General features: G+C 39.5%; 2 protein-coding genes across 9 annotated transcripts in view; one reads left to right on the forward strand and one right to left on the reverse strand.

Annotated features, from left to right (window-relative positions):
• Positions 1 to 987: 987 nt before the first annotated feature.
• Positions 988 to 22,316, reverse strand: part of LOC110676235 (LIM and SH3 domain protein Lasp) — a 189,252-nt gene continuing 167,923 nt past the window's right edge. For all 8 annotated transcript variants that reach the window (XM_021843307.1, XM_021843303.1, XM_021843306.1 and 5 more), the window contains 2 exons: positions 4,867 to 5,213; positions 988 to 2,387 (listed from right to left, as the gene is read on the reverse strand). In XM_021843307.1, coding sequence (XP_021698999.1) covers positions 2,208 to 2,387; positions 4,867 to 5,213 — 527 coding nt within the window. In that variant the 3' untranslated portion in view covers positions 988 to 2,207. The remainder of the gene's footprint in view (positions 2,388 to 4,866; positions 5,214 to 22,316) is intronic.
• On the forward strand, positions 2,383 to 4,859 carry LOC5574571 (keratin-associated protein 9-1). Its single transcript, XM_001661474.2, has 3 exons — positions 2,383 to 4,046; positions 4,110 to 4,304; positions 4,374 to 4,859. Exons 1-3 carry the CDS (start codon positions 3,959 to 3,961, stop codon positions 4,838 to 4,840), a joined length of 750 nt encoding a protein of 249 aa, XP_001661524.2. The 5' UTR covers positions 2,383 to 3,958; the 3' UTR covers positions 4,841 to 4,859.

Raw genomic sequence — 22,316 nt, forward strand, 5'->3', positions numbered from 1 at the left:
AGAAAAACCGTGAAAAATGATCAATTTCACCCGAAATTACGGTAGTGTAAAATGCCAATCAATGTGTTTAATGAACAGTTGACAATGCATTCTAAATAACTATGATTTCATGATCACATTTTCAGACATTTTAAATTATTCTGAGAAACTTTGTAGTGTATCTTCAAAAAACGTTGAAATGGAAAAGGTGAATCCAGATCATGTAGCTATTGAACCCTTCCTGTGATAACCAATGACCACCAATGGTTTTCCAGCGAAGCTGATTAGACTGATTCGTGCAACGTTGGAAGATCGAAATCAAGTAAACGGATTGCGAATGAGATTTCAACATCCATCGTAACCTTAGACTTAGATGAATTGAAGCAGGGTGATGCACTTCTGAATCTATTATATGGTAAAAAAGCGTTTTGCAGCTGCGAGTAGGGTTTTTCGTGGACTCCATAACTAGCTATAGTCTCGCAGCTTATAGACGAAGACTAAACTCGCGTTGTACAAGACTCTAATTATTCCGGTTGCCCTGTAGGTCAAGAAACATGGATGTTGTAAAAGATGGACCGAAGAGTTTTTGGTAAAGTACTGCGAGCAATACTCAATGGTAAATCATATAATGGCATCTGGCGGCGTTATTCGTATAAAACACGGCAGCCTGCGGAGTGCTGGACATGAAGGTCGTATGTCGGAGGAACTAATATTCAGCAGAGAACCAGTGAGACGTCGTCGTCTCCGTTGCAGACCGCGCAACAGACACATCAGTTGCCTCACATTCAGGGAGGAGGTTTCCTAAAGTATTGATTAGGAGTCATGTACAAACTATGTCACGTTCGAAGGTAAGCAAGTCTCAGGGGGATAAACCTAACAAATGTTTAGAGGTCTCATACAAAAAAGCGTGACAAGGGGAGGGGACAAACATTCCCAATTCAGTGTGACATATTTTTTGGCGAAGTAGCAAATGACTTTCTCTATCTCATTTCCGTCAGTAAAAAAATGTTTTGTTTTTAGATGCCTTTATAATTTGATTTTTGCTCCGCTTCCTGGTCTATACATTACTATTGCTAGTGTTACGTAACATCTGCTTCATTATCCTAACAGTAGCACTTGTTTATGTGTTGCTTATTGACTTGGATTTGTGTTATAAATTATTTTATTTTGTAGAAAGATAAAATGTGGTTTCAATTGTGTAAATGTACGTAGTAAAGTTGCATGTGTGTTTATAATACGTTAACTAAACACGTATTTTTTGTTTTTTTTTTCTTATTAATTGTTTATGTAACAAAGGAAACCCGGTAGCTTTAATTATTGGGATGACACTTATTGACTCAAACATAAACGAATACCGAACATCGTAACTATTGTTTTCTGGACAGTACTTTACTGGTTTTAAAGCTACGCCAATTGGTGTGAAAGAAACCGGCACAATGGGATGTATTCCCGAATACACATTCGTCTATCACAGAATCTGTATACAACAAAGGGAAGCTCAACCTTTTTCTTATCGTAGAACAATTTTGATTTCTAGAAAACGTTTCTTATCTGCTAGTTTGTAAAAAATTGCATCCAAAGTTGTTTCTCCGGTAAAGGGGGTTCTAAATTGTAGCTGAAAAAAGGCACAGTACTACTAAGTCTTCTGTAATCTATATCCAGTCAAATGTTTTCTGTGTTCCGGATATCGTAGACCAAATACGCGTATCGTTTTATGTTTCCTATTGTTTTGTAGTAATACAAATACATACAAGTTGCGAATGTTTACAGTTTCGATAAATGCTACAAAAATCAGGTCGGCCCTAAGATACTATATAGATTGCCTTACATGTTGCCTATGCATCCTATATACGCTCGAGTCAGCACCATTTGCTGAATGACTCTCTCCATTTGGAAATATTTTGGGAAAAATAACGCAAATATCAAATGAATAACAAAAATAAAATTAAAAACATATGATTTGCTTCTCTGCACGCATTTTCCCACTATTGGATCTCGTAAAGTAGCTTGGATAGTAAATTTAAATTAGATGAATTACTTTATACACTAGACAAGAAAACTAATATTGGTAATTCTCCTTTGCTTCTTCGTCGTTCTGTTATTATCTCTCTGTTGGCGCGATGTTTTCAAAACTTTGCACTTACCTGTTTAATCTCGATAAATCCGGCGATTATGGTGTTCTCGATTACTTAACTGTTTTTTTTTTCATTTGCGAGATATCGAATTCCTTATATCTTGACCAGTTCGACGTAATTCGCTGGCAGCATTCCCGTTAGTCCAGTTCGCTCGACACGTCCGGTCATCCAGCCTGAATCTATGGAGTTGACCTCGATGATCAAGTCACCCTCGGTAAAGCCAACTTCGTCGCTGTCTTGCGCCTCGTAGTCATATAAGGCACGGTACACGCGCTAAAAAAAAGAGAAAAGGAGATTTTTGTTGCCAAATTACTTAATATGAGATTTTTGAGAGTTATTTTATGGTTTTCTAAGAAACAAGCACTAAATACCATTTAACGATTAAGCACTTAATACCATTAGTCGTTGTTCGCTAAAGGATTGAGTGGAATCAGATATTATGAGATGTTTTAAAAATGGACCGAAAATCGCTATGCAATTTAAGGACGAATCTTTATAAATTCGTTGTTAGTTCTACATACTCCGCATGTAGAGAACTGTTATTACCGATTATCCATGTTCATGTGTATCACACAGTTATAGCTGATAAAGAATTGTGTAAATGATAAGCGCATTTTGTGTCGAGTTCTGTTCTGTTTCATTTAAAACGTAGCACAAGAAAGAGGCAGAGTAATAAGCGGTATCTTCACCACCGCTAAGGAAATTATAAGGGGCTTTTGAAACATAAATATTATATACACTTATTGAGTACAAAGCTTCTAATAATAAATAATAATCATTTGCTCACAATTTTATTACTTTCTTATTTTGAAACGATAGGCCATGTGCGCGACTCTTCAATCTGATTGGAAGTGAACTCGGTTTTTGTTACCAATTTCCATTAATTGTAAGATGTATACTATATTTAATATCAAAGATATCCCTGCACGATGACGTTATAAGGGAATCTCTATCTTCTCTCCTGTGATAAATAAAAAAAGGAAGGTGGCAGTATTAGTCGAATTTGAATTGAATCTTTTTTTTTCTTGGAGAGTGAAATCCCAAAAAAAATGACCACGTGGTTGATGGACAGCACCTTTTGAGAGTATTTTTTGGTTAAAAATGTTCTTCAGAATAATTTCAACAACAGGATCGGATTAAATGTGCAAACAAAAATGTGTTTTTTTGGGTTCAATTTAATAGAATCATGATTGGCCACGACAACCATTCTCAAGTAATTATTATTATATCTTAAATTATTGTTTTTCTATATTCTATCTTAAACTATTGTCTTGTTTTAATAAAAAAAATCTTTTTGATGGACAATAATTATGGATTCATGCGGCAAACAAAAATGAAATTCTTTTGAATGTGTTTCAAATATTGTAAATTTTACAACAGTCATTGGTAATTCCGAATAGTTTACAAAGATCACTACTTGAATTGTGGACCACACGTTTCGTATCACCGGTTTATAACTAATTTTCTTTTGATATTTGTGCTTAATAGTAGAAAATGATTGTCAATTATGGAAATTCCATAAAAAATAGTAGATTATTCCCAAAATATATTGTCTGCTAAGCTACAAGAACGGACATGTAACTTCAAAGTGGATTATCAATCTTTTTTTTTCAATTATTAACAAAAACAGCACGTTCGGGTACATTTGGAAAACGATAAGGTAACTGATAGACAAAGTTTCCAGGATATTGGAGCTCAAGCACCCACTACTCCACAAAACGAGAAACGTGCTGTATCATTTGCGTTCCATGCGTGACAATGGTAGCATTTGTTTTAGCAGCATAACTGTCTAGCTTATATAAGATAGTTTCGAACCATCGCACACGTTCAGTGATCGACTAGCCATGTGGCGGCTATTACTGGTTCTGCCACTGGTCAACCAGTTGATGGCAGGATACACCATTATCGAGAACCCACCGATAACGACTTGTGGTAAAATTTGTGTTCTTAGTAACAACAAAACCCGATAACGCTACCAGTTCGATTGTTCCACAGATCAGTGCGGCGCCAACGAAGAGATCCGCGAAGTTCTACCGTGTTGTGAACCGACCTGCGACAACGACTGCTCAAGGGCAGACTGTAGTGGAAAACCTATATTTGTACCATCCTGCGTCTGCCAATCGGGATTTATTCGTCATAATGGAGAGTGCATTTGTCCATCACAGTGTCCTGCGACCGAGGAACCTTTGTGTGAGTTCTCTTTCATAATGCCTTTCAGCATGCTGACGTGAACGAATGTTCTTGTTTCGAATTTTGCAGGTTCATGTCCACCGAACGAGGAGCTTCAACCTACGCCACCGTGCTGTGAACCAACCTGCGGAAACAACTGCACTGAAGAGTGTCGAGTTGAGCTGGTCAATCAACCGACATGTGTTTGCATGCCGGGTTACGTACGACACGATGGCAGCTGTATCAAGGCAGACCAATGTCCAACGTGTGGTCCGTATGCGAGGTATAGCGATTGCACGCCCTGTTGCGAATCCACCTGTACCATGGACTGTTCCGTAGTGTTGTGTTTGGCTGGATGCACAGGACCTCCAACTTGCCTGTGTCAACCGGGTTATGTGAAGCACAACGGGGTTTGCATAAGAAGTGAAATGTGTCCAAAGGAGGACGATTCAACAGAACCACCATTGAGTAATAGTAACGACTATGGAATGCGTCCAAGTGTGAACATTGGGGCAGATGTGCCATTTGTAAGATACCCAGGGATAAATTCCAAATAAAGAAATTATGTTTAAGTTTTACTTACCACTTTACCCATTGGTTTCGAGACTGGAGTCGACGTAGGCACTCCATATTGCTGTGGAGGTTGGATGTACTGCGACTGTTGTTGCTGCGCTTGTTGCTGTTGTTGTTGTTGTTGTTGTTGTTGTTGCTGCTGCTGTTGTTGTTGCAACTGTGCTTGTCTCTGTTGTTGCTGTTGTAGATACAGCTGTTGTTGCTGGAGGTGTTGCTGCTGCTGCTGAACTTGTTGCTGATGATAAATGGCGTTTTGCTGTTGTTGATGTTGAGGGGTTTCCGAAATCGAGCCGTAGTACCCATTGACCGGATCAATGTCGTTAACGGAACCGATCCGTCGATTGTTGTTGGCGTTTACTACAGTAGAAATGAAAACAAAACCATTGTCATTAATCGGTTGAGATATTAGTGCTTTTCATTGCAGCAAAAGCTAAAATAAATGCATTTTTTTCTGTGAGCATTTGGTAATGCTTGGACTGACTTGAACCTTCACGGTCTAAGGCTGGTGCGATAAAATTTGTTCGACGTGCTCCATGCTAGTCCACCATATTACTTGAAGGACATTTATAGAGCACGTAGACGTTTTGGGAGCCGGACTTAACAGTCGAGGCACGATTTTCACGAGATCCGGACAATTTGTTTGCTTCGCGGACGACATGGATATTATTGGGAGAAAATTTGAAACGGTGGCAGATTTGTTCACCCGCCTGAAACGCGAAGCAACAAGAGTCGGGCTAATGGTGAATGCGTCGAAAACAAAGTACATGCTGGTTGGCGGAACTGAGCGCGACAGGACCCGCCTAGGAAGCAGTGTTACGATAGACGGGGATACCTTCGAGGTGGTGGACGAGTTCGTCTACCTCGGATCCTTGTTGACGGCTGACAACAATGTTAGTCGGGAAATACGAAGGCGCATCATCAGCGGAAGTCGTGCCTACTATGGGCTCCAGAAGAAACTGCGGTCAAGAAAGATTCACCCCCGCACCAAATGCACGATGTACAAAACGCTCATAAGACCGGTAGTCCTCTATGGGCATGAGGCGTGGACTATGCTCGAGGAGGACTTGCAAGCTCTTGGGGTTTTCGAACGCCGAGTGCTAAGGACGATCTTCGGCGGCGTGCAGGAGAACGGCGTGTGGCGGCGAAGGATGAACCACGAGCTCGCTCAACTCTACGGCGAACCCAGTATCGTGAAGGTAGCTAAAGCTGGAAGGATACGCTGGGCAGGGCATGTTGCAAGAATGCCGGACAACAACCCTGTAAAGATGGTGTTCGCCACGAATCCGGTCGGAACAAGAAGGCGTGGGGCGCAGCGAGCTAGGTGGATTGATCAGGTGCACCAGGACCTGGAGAGCGTGGGTCACAGTCGAGGATGGAGAGAAGCGGCAATGAACCGAGGGAATTGGCGAAATATTGTTGGCGAGGCTTTATCAAGATAATTGATGTAAAGCCAAATAAGTAAGTAAGTAGACGTTTTGGGGGGGGAAAGAGTTTTAGTATTGACAAAAGTCCACGGATGGATTTAAGGTGAAACAGTTTGGAATCAACTTCTAAGATTGTACTCAAACTTCAAAGGCACAAATCTCGCGAAGAAAGCATCCAACAACAGTGCACTTTTTATTTTGGCTTTGTGCACTAGCAGAAAGCTTAAAATAAGAAGATCAGAAACATTTGCTTACTATTTCTCCAGTTTTGTGCCTTTGAAAACGTGAGTAGGGGTATAAGTCGGCCATTGTACCGGCCATCTTTGAACTCCGAGATGTTTCACCTTAAGTGGTCCAGCCATTCACATTAATGTAGGTACTAAATGGATAAAGAACACATTTCAAAAATTGGCGAAATAAAGAACACATTTCAAAAATTGGCTAACTGAAGGCATACTATGGTCTCGATTCAAACGACTAAATATACTATAGTCACTAACTTTTATTTCATTTTTAATGCATTTGTTTGTCTCCTTGTGTCAGAAAATTAACGAGAACAGGATAACATAAATGGGTTGAATTGATTTTGAACTAATACGATATTCCACATTTGGTCGGCGTTAAGTCAGAGAGGACCAAGTACAAAACTTGGAAAAATTGGTTTATTCTTTCATTAGATGCAAAATTACCTTACCTCCATTTCACTTTGATCAGATTTGATGAATGCTGTAAACTGCGAGAGATACGTAATGAATTTACTTTGGGTGATCTATAAAATCGATAAAAGTATGCAGTCAGAGTGGACCAAGTTCTTATTACCATAACAGCAAAAATGATCAGCGCACTGAGAAATGCGAGAAAATGAAAAACATTTCAAGAGATTTGTCAGATGTTTCAACATCGAATGATTCTTCTATTCATCCATCAATAGGAATTCATAAATTTTATTTAATTCGATGCATTTGATTTTGGTTTTTGACCATTTACTATATTTGGATGGGTGGTCAGAAATTGCAACAATTTTTGTGCAGGCAGAGCGGACCAAGTGTTGAAAACTAGAAGTGTATGGTAGTTCTATGGTGTATGTATGGAATGTCTTAGAACCCGCTTATTGGACCAGTATATTTTGGTCGGTACTCAAGATTTTCACTTGGTCCCCTCTGACTGAACGCATATTTGAATATTTCTGGTTTTCAATGCCCTGACCCTACAAAACCTTAATTTTCAAGCTTTCGTAATGCCATTGATTTCGGCATTAAAGATATAGATTATTGAAGAATTTACAATACTGGTTTCGAAGGGTCTTGATAATCTGCTTATCTAAGAGATATGCACCCAGTTTAACCATGCAAGTATTAAATGATTGTTATTTTCCTAAAAACTGTTCAGTCAGAGTGAACCAACTCACTGAACGGCAGTCTTTAGTTCAGTCAGAGTTGACTAAGTACACATAGTCCATCAAAAAATCGTTCTATCAGAGGTTTGGATTATGATTTTTCGTGATTATCACTTCACATCATATTGCTTGAAAGTAACACAAAGATGTGTAGAAATATTTAACCAAAATTTTAAGGAGTTAAAAAATTACAAAGCGTTAGACTTCAAGCTCATTTTTCTCAAAAAATGAAAAATGTCACTTGGTCCACTCTGACTTAACGCCGACCATTTGATGTACAGAATACAAAAACGCGGCAAATGAATAAGGTACAGTGGGGGAAGTGTATCAGTGGAGTAAGTGGATCATTTGTCCATATTAAGCATAAATACTTTAAAATGTTGAATGTTTTCGCACCATAGCTTCGTTTTAGGTTATATTCTTACGTCCACACTAATACTACTGCAAAACTGGTAAAACACGTTCACCAACACAAGCAAACTTGTAAGCTGCAAAAATCAATTAGTTTCAAAATTGTTTTCTATCAATTAAAAATCCATTGTATCTCTGTCTAAAATCGAATACTATTAGTTTTTTCAACGCATGGTGAGCATTTCAGTTCTAATTGAGTGAATCACAATGAAAAATGTGTGATTTTTATCAATAAATACAGATAAATTGAACATGGTACACTTTCCCCTGCTTTTAAATGGGATGGGGTAAGTGGATCAAGCATTGTTATAGCATATTAGCAGACTGCTTATGCGAATTTGAATAAGTTTGAATATGCTGAAATGTTGTTTTCCTTTAACTTTTTTCATTCCTAGCTTAAATTTGTCAAAGTTCCATAGAAAATTTAAATTAATCCACCTAAAAGTATTTTCAATCTCTTTGGTATAAAAAAATATAAAATAAGGAATATTTCAAAATTCAAACATACCTTTTCGTGGTTTTCCTAAGCTTAATTGCGATAGAGCAAAATAAACAAATTTACCAAATGAAAGCATATCATCGCACCTTATTTAACAATATAAATTGTTCTAGACGGATGGTACGAATAGAATAAAAAGATTTCAGTTTGTTAGACAAAAAGAAATGAAACTATTATTTTTAAACTACGAGTATTTTTCGAAAACATCATTAGGAATAATCCTACAAAACGTCTACAATACTTATGAGAATAAAATAGATGATTTTTCTCCAAATTATTTTAGTTACAATATTTTTTTTAGTGTGAATAAGTGTACACATTTTTTTTATAATATTTTGATAAAATAAAGATACTTTTCAATTTGAAAAGTATCAAAATGTAACATAACTTGCACTAATGACATGTACGAGAGTAATGTCATTCTTACTATACATAATTACACCACATTTGTTTTGAAAACCGAATTTTTTTTATTGGTGATCCACTTACCCCACCATGGTGGGGCAAGTGAATCATTTGGGGCAAATATTTAAGTCTCTCATACTCAATACATAACAATCAGAAAAATCGAAATACATGTCGATTTGAAGTATATTAGTCCATCATTTGTTATCCACAGAAAAAAGTTTGAATTACAGTATTCACGTTAGCCGTACATAACAATAAAGGTGACTATTGATTTTTCTGTATCCACTTACCCACTTACCCCACGGTACCTTAGTTAATCGGTTTGATACCTTTGTTATATCTGAATGTTGTGTAATACAGCATCTTGATTGCACCATAATTTCAGCATTTTTCAGGGATGCCCGGCTGGACTTGTATGGTGATTTTAAAAGCAATTTATACGAAACTATTCAATGGATTGCTGGGAGAAAAACTTGAATAATGTTAGGCGGAAAAATTGTTGTTGAATGCCAGTCTAAGGCACTAAACTAAAGAAACAGTGGGTCTACCCCGTTTGGCATGATGCCGTTTGTCGTACAGTCGTTTGGCATAAAGTCATTTGGCATGACAGTCGTTTGCTTTAGCAAAGTTGCTTGAAATTGAATGGTCTACAACTTTGCTGAAGCATGTATAATATAATTTCTACAAATAAGAAAGTTAGTTACACAATTTCTATGAAAATGTGGTCCACCCTAATTTTTAATAACACCAAACAAAGGGCTTAACTAATGCAAGCAACTTTGTAGACGACTGTTTTCGTCTAATGTTTCATTCTAAAGCTGAAAACGCATCTTTCCGTGGAAAACTGCTTTCTGGACCATAGTGCAGTGGTACAGTAATGTTCGGGATCATAAGATGCGTCATAAAATGTGCCTTCTTTTTTAGATGTCACGATACATCTCAGCTGTTGGACTCAATTTTGTGAAAATATGTCATGATATCCCGGATATTATTGCCCCGGCAGTTATGTATGATGCAGTTTCATACCCAATAGAACTTTATTGGGTTGAGTGACAAAACGACGAATTCCAAAACATCGAATTCCTAAATGTCGAATGCCAAAACGTCAACACGATAAAACACCGAAAGGAGAGAATTGGAAGGGAACGAATATCTTAGAAAAATGTTTCTCTTTCCGAAGAAAAAATAATTTTGTCCTTTCGACGATTTGTCTCTTTCGACGTTCTGGCATTCGACTATTTTTTTTCGATATTTTTTCCCTAAACCGTATTGATAAACTGCTTGCGATCGTTCATTCTGTTGTCATGTATAGATAGGACATACTACTAATCCTCATAGATAAAGACAACAATATCCAATAAAGTTTTATTGATATTGGAACTGCATCATACATAGCTGCCGGGACTGTGATGTCCGGGATATCATGATATATTCTCATACCCTTTTGCTTAATGGAAGCGACTTGATCAAATTCAAACGTTTTTCAGAATTATGCTCAACGGCTTGTTATACCATACCGAACAACCATTATGTCAAATGGCATTATGCCAAACAGCTATTATGCCAAACGACTGTATACCAAACAGGGTAGACCCAACACAACACAACATTTCAAGCGTGTGCTAAAATAAGGGCGTAAGTCGCATCATCGGTTTCTCTCCATCGATCCTCTTTTCTGTTAATAAAGGTGACAAGACGCAAGTTTGTTAGATTTTTTTTTCACTTCAAGGCGCTAGGCAGCGATGCAATTTTGCGTCCTGAGGTGAAAAAATGCTTACAAGCTTGCATCTTGTCACCTTTATTAACAGAAGACTTGGATTTTAAGCTGTTTTTCCTTAAGAAATCCAAAAATAAAGCTTAGTGTCGATGGTAGCAGTACGGTCCACCTAAGCAAAAGTTCTTGAAAAGCATAGACACATAACACAATTTTATCGTTTTATAAGCTTAATTTGTAGTCCGAAGTATCTTCCTCCATACAAGAGTTGTATTTTGTAAAAAGAATACTTAGTTTTTTTTAACCGTTGGCAAGACATAATGTAGAAGAAAACAATTTGTATGAGAGAGTTTTGTACAAAAACTGGGTTGAAGTCTGATTTGAATCATGAAATTGTATATTTTGTTGATAGTTCAATAAGTCATGGTTCTAAGAGCTTCATTTTTGAAACATTGTCGTTTCAGTAAGTTAATCCAGTTAAAACTTCTAGTTTTAATTATAATCACGTGCGGCGACGATATTGCAATGAAACTGCATAAATGGCATGTATTGATTGTCTATTTTCGTGATAAGAATGCTTTGAACAACTATGACCATATTGCCGCGTTCCTAGATGTTTTATATAAGTACTATACAATTTCGTGCACATAATGCCTATAGATAGCGGAAGAACGAACTGCTGTGAAAAAAAAAAATGAAAACAATAAATAAAGTTTTATGCAAAGCACATTCAAAATCTATAAAATTTTCGTAGTAGCATCAACATTTCAGATTTTCATGAATGAATATATATCCATCTAATCCAATTGCAAATTATATGTAATGTTTAGCTTTTCGGTAGTTGTTAAACTTCCACTCGGCTGGTTAGCCGTAAACCACGATTCATAATTAAAAACAAGTATATTATTTTAACCATTCTTTACATGCTATAAAAGGAAGACATTTTGAAGTATGAACTGGTGAAAGCAGTGAAAGAATTACAGCAATCTCTGAGGGGGGAAATTGTAAAGGACATTCTGAGAGAATTTTCGGAGCTATCTTTTTGAAAACATTTAATAGTATCGGCGTAGCATAAGCATAAGCATCGGTGTCCGTACAATTCGTAGTTGCTACTCCGTGTTTGACTGCATTTTTCAAAATTGCAGCAGCTTGGGAGTAGCATACCATCTTCATTGTACAATTTCGACAACTCCAAACTTATTAATGTCAATAACGGAGACGTCCACGGGCAATTACTAAATGTATCAATGTAGCTTTGCTAAAGCAAATTGTGACAAAATTCAAAGTGAAACAATTTAGAATCAAACTTCTAAGATTGCATTAAAACTTCAAAGCACCAATCTCGCGAACAATTTAAACCATCCAACAACAGTGCACTTATTGTTTGGTTTTGTACACAAGCAGAAAACTTGAAATGTCGGGGTGAATTCTTGATGCTCGAAGAATCTGTGAAGAATTTTGTGAAATCCCTGGATGCTTTAGGATTTACATAAAGAGTAAATCAAGAAAATGCTGAAAGAAAAAAAGACCACAGTCCAACAGGGAAAAACGCTTTTGTTCCTTTTTTTGCATGTTTAAACAATTTCAGATGTTGCATGCGTGAACGAAACATGGTTGAATGACAGAACTGATGTAGCCACTATTAATATCGATGGATACAACATGATAAGGAATGATCGTTGTGGGAAAATCTGTGGTGGCTTAATAATATACTTGAAAAAGTTGTTGAAATACAAAACCAATTTTTATTTGGCATGTTCCGATTTAATCAGCCATAAACTAAATTTGGGATACTGTATGATGATATTATACTGATAGGAGATTTGAAACACCAATATTTTGAAACAGTGTGGAAAAACTGATCGGTTTTTGGATACTTCAAACGCGTATGGTCTTCGGAATGTCGGGCAAGAACCAACTTTTTTTCATTCTCACGGAGACTCACAGCTTGATTTAATTGTCAGTAATAACCCAGATAAAATCCCATAATTTGGACAAATTAGCGTCCCTCTTATCTCCCATCATGATCTCATCTTTGCTTCTGATGATTTTAACACAAATTCTAATACAAATGAGTTCTACTATCGTGATTATAAAAATATCAATCCAAACATTGTGATTGCTGAATTCCATGACCCTAATTAGATTTTTTTGTTTTATTCGAATACTGATCGCATTACATTAATAAACATATTTAATCAGTACATTAAATCTTTGCACGACAAATGTGTTCCATTGAGACGTGTTGAAAATTCTGTTGCTAGGCACAATCCATGGTTCAATGCAGAAGTTCAAAGAGCAATGATTGATCGGGATCGACAATATAAGAAATGGAAGCGTACAAACGTTGAAGATGATTTTAAGCTATTCAAAAAACTAAGAAATGGTGCAAACACATTGATTTTAAGAGCTAAACGTAATTATTTTGAAAGTCAGCATGGTTTTACAATCGATGACTACGACACATCAATGACTACGACACATCAATGACTACGACACAATTAATGCAATTTTTGAAATAAATTCCAACGCTGTCGGACTCGATGAACTACCAATAAGGTTCATCAAATTCATCATTTTACCATTGCTCCTTCAGTCAATAACTTTCCTTTTCAACTGCATAATCAACTCATCAGTTTATCCTGCGGCCGATAAGTATTTTTTGCGCATTATCCAAGCCTTTCGAACGAATTTAAAAAAGCAAATTTGTGCTTATGTTCACGATAGGCAATTACTTTCCGATTATCAATCGGGATATCGTCCAGGTCACAGTACCAAAACTGCAATGATAAAGATTTGCGATGACATTGGTATCGTCTTGGATAAAGGAAATAAAGTCATTATGATATTACTGGATTTCTCAAAGGCCTTCGATTCCATATATCATTCAATGGTGTGTAAGTAGCTTGCGGAACAATTTTTATTTTGTAGACAATCCGTGCAATTGATTCAATCATATTTGCAGAATCGTAAGCACGCCGTTTTTTTTTTCTAATGGTATTTTATCAAGTTTTCTTAATGTCAGCTCGGGCGTTCCGCAAGGATCTGTTCTAGGTCCTATCTTGTTCAGTTTATACATAAATGATCTCCCATCTGTTATTAAGTATTGTTCTATGCATTTATTCGCTGATGATGTTCAGTTGTATTTTGATTGTAAAAAATATGATGCAGAGACTATTGCATGTTTCATTAATGAAGATCTTGAATCTATCAGGAAATGGTCTGAACTGAACTGAATGCTCGAAAAACCAATGATCTTTTAATAAATCGTGGAAATAGCTGTGAATGTCCAAAAATTCAAATAGGTTCTGACCCCGTAAGATTTGTTGATAGTGCAAATGAGACAAATACGTTTTAGGTCAGTGCGGTAAAATTTATGGTGTTTTACGATCTCTTTATTCAAAGGCTAATATGTTCAGCTTCGATATGAAATTGAAATTGTTTAAAACAGTCTTCAAAAAATCCCTTTCCAAGAGCTGCTGAGATTTAAAATCACCAGAGCAAGATTTGTTTCGCGCGCATTTCTGGTTCAAATCCAGGCATTCAATGAATCATGCCACGTGTATGGGAGGATTGAATCTCAGGATTCAATCCTTGATCAATTGTTTGATGGTAAAATAAATCGAGTCGGCATTGATATTTCTGGCAATGTTAACTGTCAGACAGGACGTTTGGGATGAGTCAATTTTTGACAGCCTTCTGACCTACACATATGTACTTTAAAGACTTCCCATTTAGACGGGATCCCTTGCTTTTAATCAGAGAATATGAATAAAATGCTATCAGAATTTTAGAATTGACTTCTGCAAGAGCATATCTTATTACCAATCATAGTGCTGTGAAGGTCAAACATTTGAATTAATACACTTCACCAAGGGTGGTAATGACCGCCAGTAGCGCCAACTAGTAGGGTGGTTTGATACAACTCTTGGACGCTTCAGATGACCGATATAATCGTATTACTTTCCTTACTACTGTGTCCCTCGATCCATAGGTTTGGTTCTTCCCAATCCCCATTTAAATGTCTAATATTCATATTGGACACGAGGAACATTTTGTACTATTTCATTCGGGGAGAATGCTGTATTCTTATATTCAATTGATCTCCAGTGCGCTTCAATGATTTAATCCTGAGATTGAATCCTGGCACAAATCCCGCACGCTGAGATTGAAAAAATCAGGATTCAAAACGATCCCGCTCATTGAGCTGAATTCAAAGCATGCTTCTCTAAATCTTGGAGCAGAAGGATGATCTTAGAAGACTGGTTTAAAACTTTTATTTTATCATATTTTATATCTTGTGATTTTTTGTTCTTCAGTGTAACGTCTAGAACTCAAAAAAAATTTAGAGTAGCGCTTAATTCATGTGTTCGTTTTGTATATGGTATAAAACGTCTGGGCTGCAAAACGGTGAGTCGACAATTGGGAAGGAGCGTTCAACACAGCTCTGGTCCTCACAAGTTCCTACCTCACGCTTCCACGGGTCAAACGATGACAAAGACCGCCAGCTAAGGATTGCGTACTTAGCTGGTAGTGCAGCCTGGGCTCTGTTGTCCTTCTGACATCAGCTAGATTGAGGAGGTACGTCTCGAGCGTCTGTTCACCAGGAGGTGCGGCTCAAACAGCGTCTGTTCTGGTATCCAGCGGCTGAGTAAGAAATGCTGAATCGCGCACAGCTAAATCCAAGGTGGTAGCCCCATCAGCGCGATCGTCCTAGTGTTAGTTGGGACGTTAAACAGAGCTGGCACGATGGCGCTCCGGCGAGACAGGAGTGTTGGCGTAGGCCCAATAAGCCACCCGTCAAAAACCTTATTGCGAATAACATAGGAGATAATACGACCCGGAACAATCGGCAAAGACCCACGCGACGAAATAAGGATTACGATTGGAAACTTGGAACATGGAACTGCAAGTCACTTGGTTTCGCAGGTTGCGACAGGATAATCTATGACGAACTACATCCCCGTAACTTCGATATCGTAGCGCTGCAGCAACTTTGTTGGACTGGACAGAAGGTGTGGAAACGCGGGCATCGAGCGGCTACCTTCTACCAAAGCTGTGGCACCACAAATGAGCTAGGAACTGGCTTCATAGTGTTGGGCAAGATGCGACAACGCATTATCGGGTGGCAGCCGATCAACGCAAGGATGTGCAAGATGAGGATAAAAGGCCGTTTCTTCAACTACAGCATCATCAACGTACATTGCCCACACGAAGGGAGACCCGACGACGAGAAGGAGACGTTTTACGCGCAGCTGGAGCAGATTTATGACGGATGCTCTCCGCGTGACGTGAAACTCGTTGTTGGCGACATGAACGCACAGGTAGGACGAGAGGAGATGTACAGACCGGTGATTGGGCGGAACAGTCTGCATGCCGTATCTAACGACAACGGCCAACGATGCGTCAACTTTGCAGCCTCTCGTGGTATCGTAGTCCGAAGCACCTTCTTCCCCCGCAAAGATATCCATAAGACCACCTGGAGATCACCCGATAACCTAACCGAGAACCAAATCGACCACGTTCTAATCGACGGAAAATTCTTCTCTGACATTACCAATGTCCGCACATACCGCAGTGCGAATATAGATTCGGATCACTATCTAGTTGCTGTATGTATGCGCTCAAAACTTTCGACGGTGAACAACTCGCGTCGAAGCCAAACGCCGCGGCTTAACATCGAGCGGCTACGGGACTCAGAAGTAGCCCAAGAATACGCGCAGCAGTTGGAAGTGGCCCTACCAACGGAAGAGCAGCTTGGCGCCGTCACTCTTGAAGATGGCTGGAGGCACATAAGATCCGCCATAGGTAGCACCGCAACAGCAGCACTAGGTCAAGCGGCCCCGAATCAGAGAAACGACTGGTACGACGGCGAATGCGAGCAGTTGAGGAATGAGAAGAATGCAGTATGGGCGAGAATGCTGCAACACCGCACGAGAGCGAACGAGGCACGGTATAAACAGGCGCGAAACAGACAAAACTCGATCTTCCGAAGAAAAAAGCGCCATCTAGAAGAACGAGATTGCAAAGCGATGGAAGAGCTGTTCCACGCTAAAGACACACGGAAGTTCTACGAGAAGCTTAACCGTTCGCGCAAAGGCTTTGTGCCACAAGCCGACATGTGCAGAGACTGTGACGGAAATCTTCTCACGAACGAACGTGAAGTGGTCGAAAGGTGGCGGCAGCACTACGACGAGCACCTTAATGGTGATGTGGCCAGTAGCGGAGGTGGCACGGAAATAACTTTGGGAGCACGCGCGGACGACGAAAGACTTCCGCCTCCAGATCTCCAAGAGGTAGAAACGGAGATTGGACGGTTGAAAAACAACAAAGCCGCTGGAGTGGACCAACTTCCGAGCGAGTTGCTAAAATACGGTGGTGATGCACTGGCAAGAGCGCTGCACTGGGTTATTTCCAAGATTTGGGAGGAGGAAGTATTGCCGGAGAAGTGGATGGAAGGTGTCGTGTGTCCCATCTTCAAAAAGGGCGACAAGTTGGATTGCGCCAATTATCGTGCGATCACAATTTTGAGCGCCGCCTACAAGGTACTCTCCCAAATTCTATGCCGCCGTCTATCACCAATTGCTAGAGAATTCGTTGGCCAATATCAGGCAGGATTTATGGGCGAAAGAGCAACAACGGACCAGATATTCGCCATCCGCCAGGTGTTGCAGAAATGCCGCGAATACAATGTACCCACACATCATTTATTCATCGATTTAAAATCGGCCTATGATACAATCGATCAAGAACAGCTATGGCAGATTATGCACGAATACGGTTTCCCGGACAAACTGCTAAGATTGATCAAGGCGACGATGGAGCGAGTGATGTGCGTAGTCCGAGTATCAGGGACACTCTCGAGTCCCTTCGAATCTCGCAGAGGGTTACGGCAAGGTGATGGCCTTTCGTGTTTACTGTTCAACATTGCTTTAGAGGGTTTGATAAGAAGAGCGGGGATAGACACGAGTGGCACGATTTTCAGAAAGTCCGTTCAGTTACTTGGTTTCGCCGACGACATTGATATTGTTGCACGCAACTTTGAGACGATGGCGGACACGTAAATCCGACTAAGGGCTGAAGCTAGGCGAATCGGACTGAACATCAATGTGTCAAAGACGAAGTACATGATAGCGAGGGGCTCAAGAGAAGACACGGCACGCCCCCCACCTCGAGTTCATATTGACGGTGATGAAATCGAGGTTGTCGAAGATTTCGTGTACTTGGGCTCACTGGTGACCGCCGACAACGACACCAGCAGAGAAATCCAGAGACGCATCGTTGCTGGAAATCGTACCTACTTTGGACTCCGCAGAACGAGCAAAGTTCGCCATCGCACGAAGTTGACCATCTACAAGACGCTGATTAGACCGGTACTCCTCTATGGGCACGAAACATGGACCCTACGTGCAGAGGATCAACGCGCCCTTGGTGTTTTCGAACGGAAGGTGTTGCGGACCATCTACGGCGGAGTGCAGATGGAAGATGGAACGTGGAGAAGGCGGATGAACCATGAATTGTACCAGCTGCTGGGAGAACCAACCATTGTCCACCTCGCAAAAATTGGGAGGCTGCGGTGGGCCGGGCATGTCACCAGAATGTCGGATACCAACCCGGTGAAAATGGTTCTCGAAAACAATCCGACCGGCACAAGACGACGTGGTGCGCAGCGAGCAAGATGGGTCGATCAAGTTGAGGACGATCTGCGGACCCTTCGCAGAATGCGTGGCTGGCGATGGGCAGCCATGGACCGAGTCGAATGGAGACGTCTCCTACGTACAGCAGAGGCCACCCAGGCCTTAGCCTGACTGATAGTATAAAACGCCTGGACCATGTTTCTCACGTTCAACAAACACTGTTGGACAACTGCTTTCATGGTTTTACAAGGCACGTATCACTATCATAGTCCATAAGTTAATTCTAACCAAAAATCCTAGATATTTGCACACAAAATTGAGATCCTTAAGAAGTAATAGAATAAGGATTTTTTTCATCCCAGTTCATACGTCACGATATTCAGGTACATTTTTCGTGAAGGGTGTCGGTTTATGGAATGCTCTGCCGAATTTCTTAAAGGAAATAAATTCAATTATAGTGTTTAAGAGGCAATGCAAAATACGCTTTAATTAGTTTTAGTATATTTTTTTCTGTAATTTATAAAAGTGACGCACTCCATACACACTCAATCTGTTCGGTAAAAATAACTGGGCTTTTGAACTACCGAAAAAGTCAGTAAACTAAAAAAATGTCAGAAATCGGAAAACAGAGATTTTCCACTGAAATTTTGCAGAGAGCTTTCTTTTTATATCATATATCGATAAAAAATAAAACATGGTGAAATTTGCTTTTTAATTACGCGTGGCGACAGTTTTCATTTTACTGACTATTTCGGTAGTTCCAAAACCCAGCAAAATTTGACCGACCCCAGTAATTTAATCTAAGTGTGTAATAACCACTCTGTGGTAATTATAAAATTTATATCTTACGCTGCTTGTGAAAAATGCAAACATAAATAAATGCATTAACAAAAAATGCAATGCAATAAACAATTTCATCATTTGACAATACTATACCTACTCAAGCTTTGCCTAAAAATTAACTAAAAGTCAATTGCAGTACAATGATTTGGCACTGGACTAAAATCTATGCAAGCACATATGACACATCAGTATGATATGTTGCAGCAAAAATGATGCGGTTCATCATGATATCGCATAAACCATAAAGTGATGCATATCTATCTGTCTATCCGTCTGGGATGGGACACGACACTGGCATCGTCCATTGCAGTAACGGGGCCAAGGGATGTAAAATATGCACGATTCTTCACGGTGTGATATGTGCAATGCATGTATAGCTGTACCTATAGCGCTTGTTTCCGTCTAGGCATCAGCAGTAGATAGAGCACTCAAAACTAGTGCTGTCGTTTGTAACATTGACGTATTTTTTGTGAGTTTCAATTGAGAAGCAGATATAGAGGTCATTGCACTCAGCTGTCAGAATAGGATTCATTATTCAATATATTTTAAAAGACACGGACAACGTATTCAGCCATTTAGCTGCACAGACTGTAACTTAACACTAGACAACGGGCAAGCATGCTCCAATGGCACAGCCGAAAAACATTCCTAACGAAAAGTTTCAATGGCTGAACCGGGAATCGAACCCACACCCCATAATACGATGCGCTTTAAATGCCTGACGACACTAATCGCACGGCCACGATTGTGAGGATTGGATTACACTGCGGAACACGTTTTTGTCTCAAGCACTTAAATACCGCTATTCACTCAATTAAGGGTTGCTGAATCCATTGCCTTTTTCAAAAATATCATAGCACGTCTAGTTTTTGAGATATTGGCTAAAAATGCAAAAAAAATGACTATTTTAGCCAACTTGCATGCAAGTTTGACCACTTGTAAGGCAATTTATTTGCTTAAATTGCCACAGAATTCAAACTTTATGTATATAACAATACTTATCAACAAAGTTTATAATACTTTCGATGCGGAAAAGTTATTTTTTGATGTTTTTCAAAAGTTTTATATTTTTCCATATAAGAGAAACGAAGAATTAGTACAACGCTTTGAGACAGGTTGGGTCACGGAATTCATCCGCAATTTTGAATATAAATCCGAGCTGTCTATTAGCTTTGGCGATAGTGTCCAGATAATGGGGCTTAAAAGTTAGAGCTGAATCTAGCGTGATACCTAGGTCTCGAATAGTATCTACACGATGTAGTGGCAGATCATCAATGGTATAGTTGAAGATAATTGGCTTTTGCTTGCGGTGAAAGCTGATAACGTTGCATTTCTGAACACTTATGGTGACGAAGTTCCTATCGCACCATTCGCAAAAAACGTTGATTAGATGTTGTAGCACCAGACAATCGTTCTCGCAACGAACAACTACAACAATTTTGATGTCGTCAGCAAACAGAATTCTGCATCCAGTAGGAAGAGCGAATCCAATGTCGTTGAGAAAGATGGAGAACAACAGCGGCCCTAGGTTGCTGCCTTGGGGAACTCCTGAGGTGTTTGTAAAGTAGCCCGAATTTGCTGAACCTAGCTTTACACAAAGCTTCCGGTGCGTTAGGTATGACTGGAACCAGTGAACCAAATCCGACGATACGCCAAGTTTGCCTAATTTAGCAAGTAGTATGGAGTGGTCGACGCGATCAAACGCCGCTTTGAGGTCTGTATAAATAACGTCCACTTGTACTCCTGCTTCCATATTCTGCAGACACAGAGATACGAAGGGAGCAAGGTTAGTTGAGATCGATCTACGGGGGTAGAAACCATGTTGGTCAGGTAAAATGTAGTTTTTACAACAGGAGAGTAGGACATCGTTGACAATTATCTCAAAAACCTTGGAACAAGCGCAGAGTGATGTGATGCCACGATAGTTTTCCGCATTCTTCTTATCTCCTTTCTTGTATACCGGAAACATGTAAGAACACTTCCACCGCTCTGGAAATATTCTTTCGAGCAAAGAGGCGTTGAACAGCTTCGTCAAAGGCAGAATAAGTTCGGTAGAGCATTTTTTCAAGATGCTTGGTGGGATACCATCTGAGCCACTTTCGTTTGAATGCTTTATGGTGGGATACCATCTGAGCCACTTTCGTTTGAATGCTTTAGCATTACAAATCGCTGATTCAACCATGTCCGGAGTGACAGAAAACATGCTGAGATTGAACGCATCCCTTGGTGTATCACGGAGCGCCGTATCTATTTGTGATTCAGCGGCAGTCGAGTCGTTGAACACGTTTTTGAAACGGTCTGCTAGAAGATTGCTTTTATCAACCACTGATGCAGCGAATTTGTCGCCGACATAAATTTCGCTAGGGAGACCATCCTCTTTCTTTTTAGTTTTCACAAATGACCAAAACGATTTTGGATTCCTGCGAAGCTTATCCTGCATGCGATTAGTGTAGCCGTTGTACAGGAAACGATTGTAACTGCGGTATTCATTGCTTGCGAGAACAAAAGATTGCTTGGTTAACGGGTTTTTGTGTGTAAGGTACTTCCGTAGTGCTTTGGACCTTAAACGCTTCAAGTATCGAAGGCGTGCGTTACCCCAAATTGGTTTCGCACTTGGTCTTCGCAGAGGCACATTTGCTGATATTATATGGTTCAGATTACTAGTAAAATAGTCAACAGCTTCATTGACACAGAGGCGAAAACATTCGCCCCGTCAATAATGAGATTCCGGTAAGATTACCGGCAGTAGCAATTTGTAATATCCGTGTGAACTCTGGTATTACGATAATTATGTTATTTTCTAGGAATTTTAGGATGTCGGTAGGAATTCAGATATTTATAATGTAATTCTGAATTTTACGTGTAAATTCTGACATATCAGATTTCCTTTGAAATTCCTGTAGGAATTTTGGGATTCCGATAGGGATGTCGGATTTTTTATGATAATTCTGGAAGTTTAAATACCATTCTAGGAATATTGCGAAAATATTAGAAATCTGGTAAACACTCTAGAATTGGGGTGGGAATGGGATTTCGGATATTAATCTCTTAGAATTCTGTTGGTATCTCTGGACGGTATTTCTGTATGAATCTATGAGATTGCGGTGGGATTCCGGCGAATTATTGTG

This window comes from Aedes aegypti, chromosome 2 (genome assembly GCF_002204515.2).
Source record: "Aedes aegypti strain LVP_AGWG chromosome 2, AaegL5.0 Primary Assembly, whole genome shotgun sequence".
NCBI lineage: Eukaryota > Metazoa > Arthropoda > Insecta > Diptera > Culicidae > Aedes > Aedes aegypti.

Bases quoted from the DNA above. Each gene is read 5' to 3' on its own strand.
- LOC5574571 (XM_001661474.2), top strand. From the start codon at position 3,959: ATGTGGCGGCTATTACTGGTTCTGCCACTGGTCAACCAGTTGATGGCA. The intron at 4,047-4,109 runs GTAAAATTTGTG...ATTGTTCCACAG, and splicing joins CCCACCGATAACGACTTGTG to ATCAGTGCGGCGCCAACGAA. The intron at 4,305-4,373 runs GTGAGTTCTCTT...CGAATTTTGCAG, and splicing joins TGCGACCGAGGAACCTTTGT to GTTCATGTCCACCGAACGAG.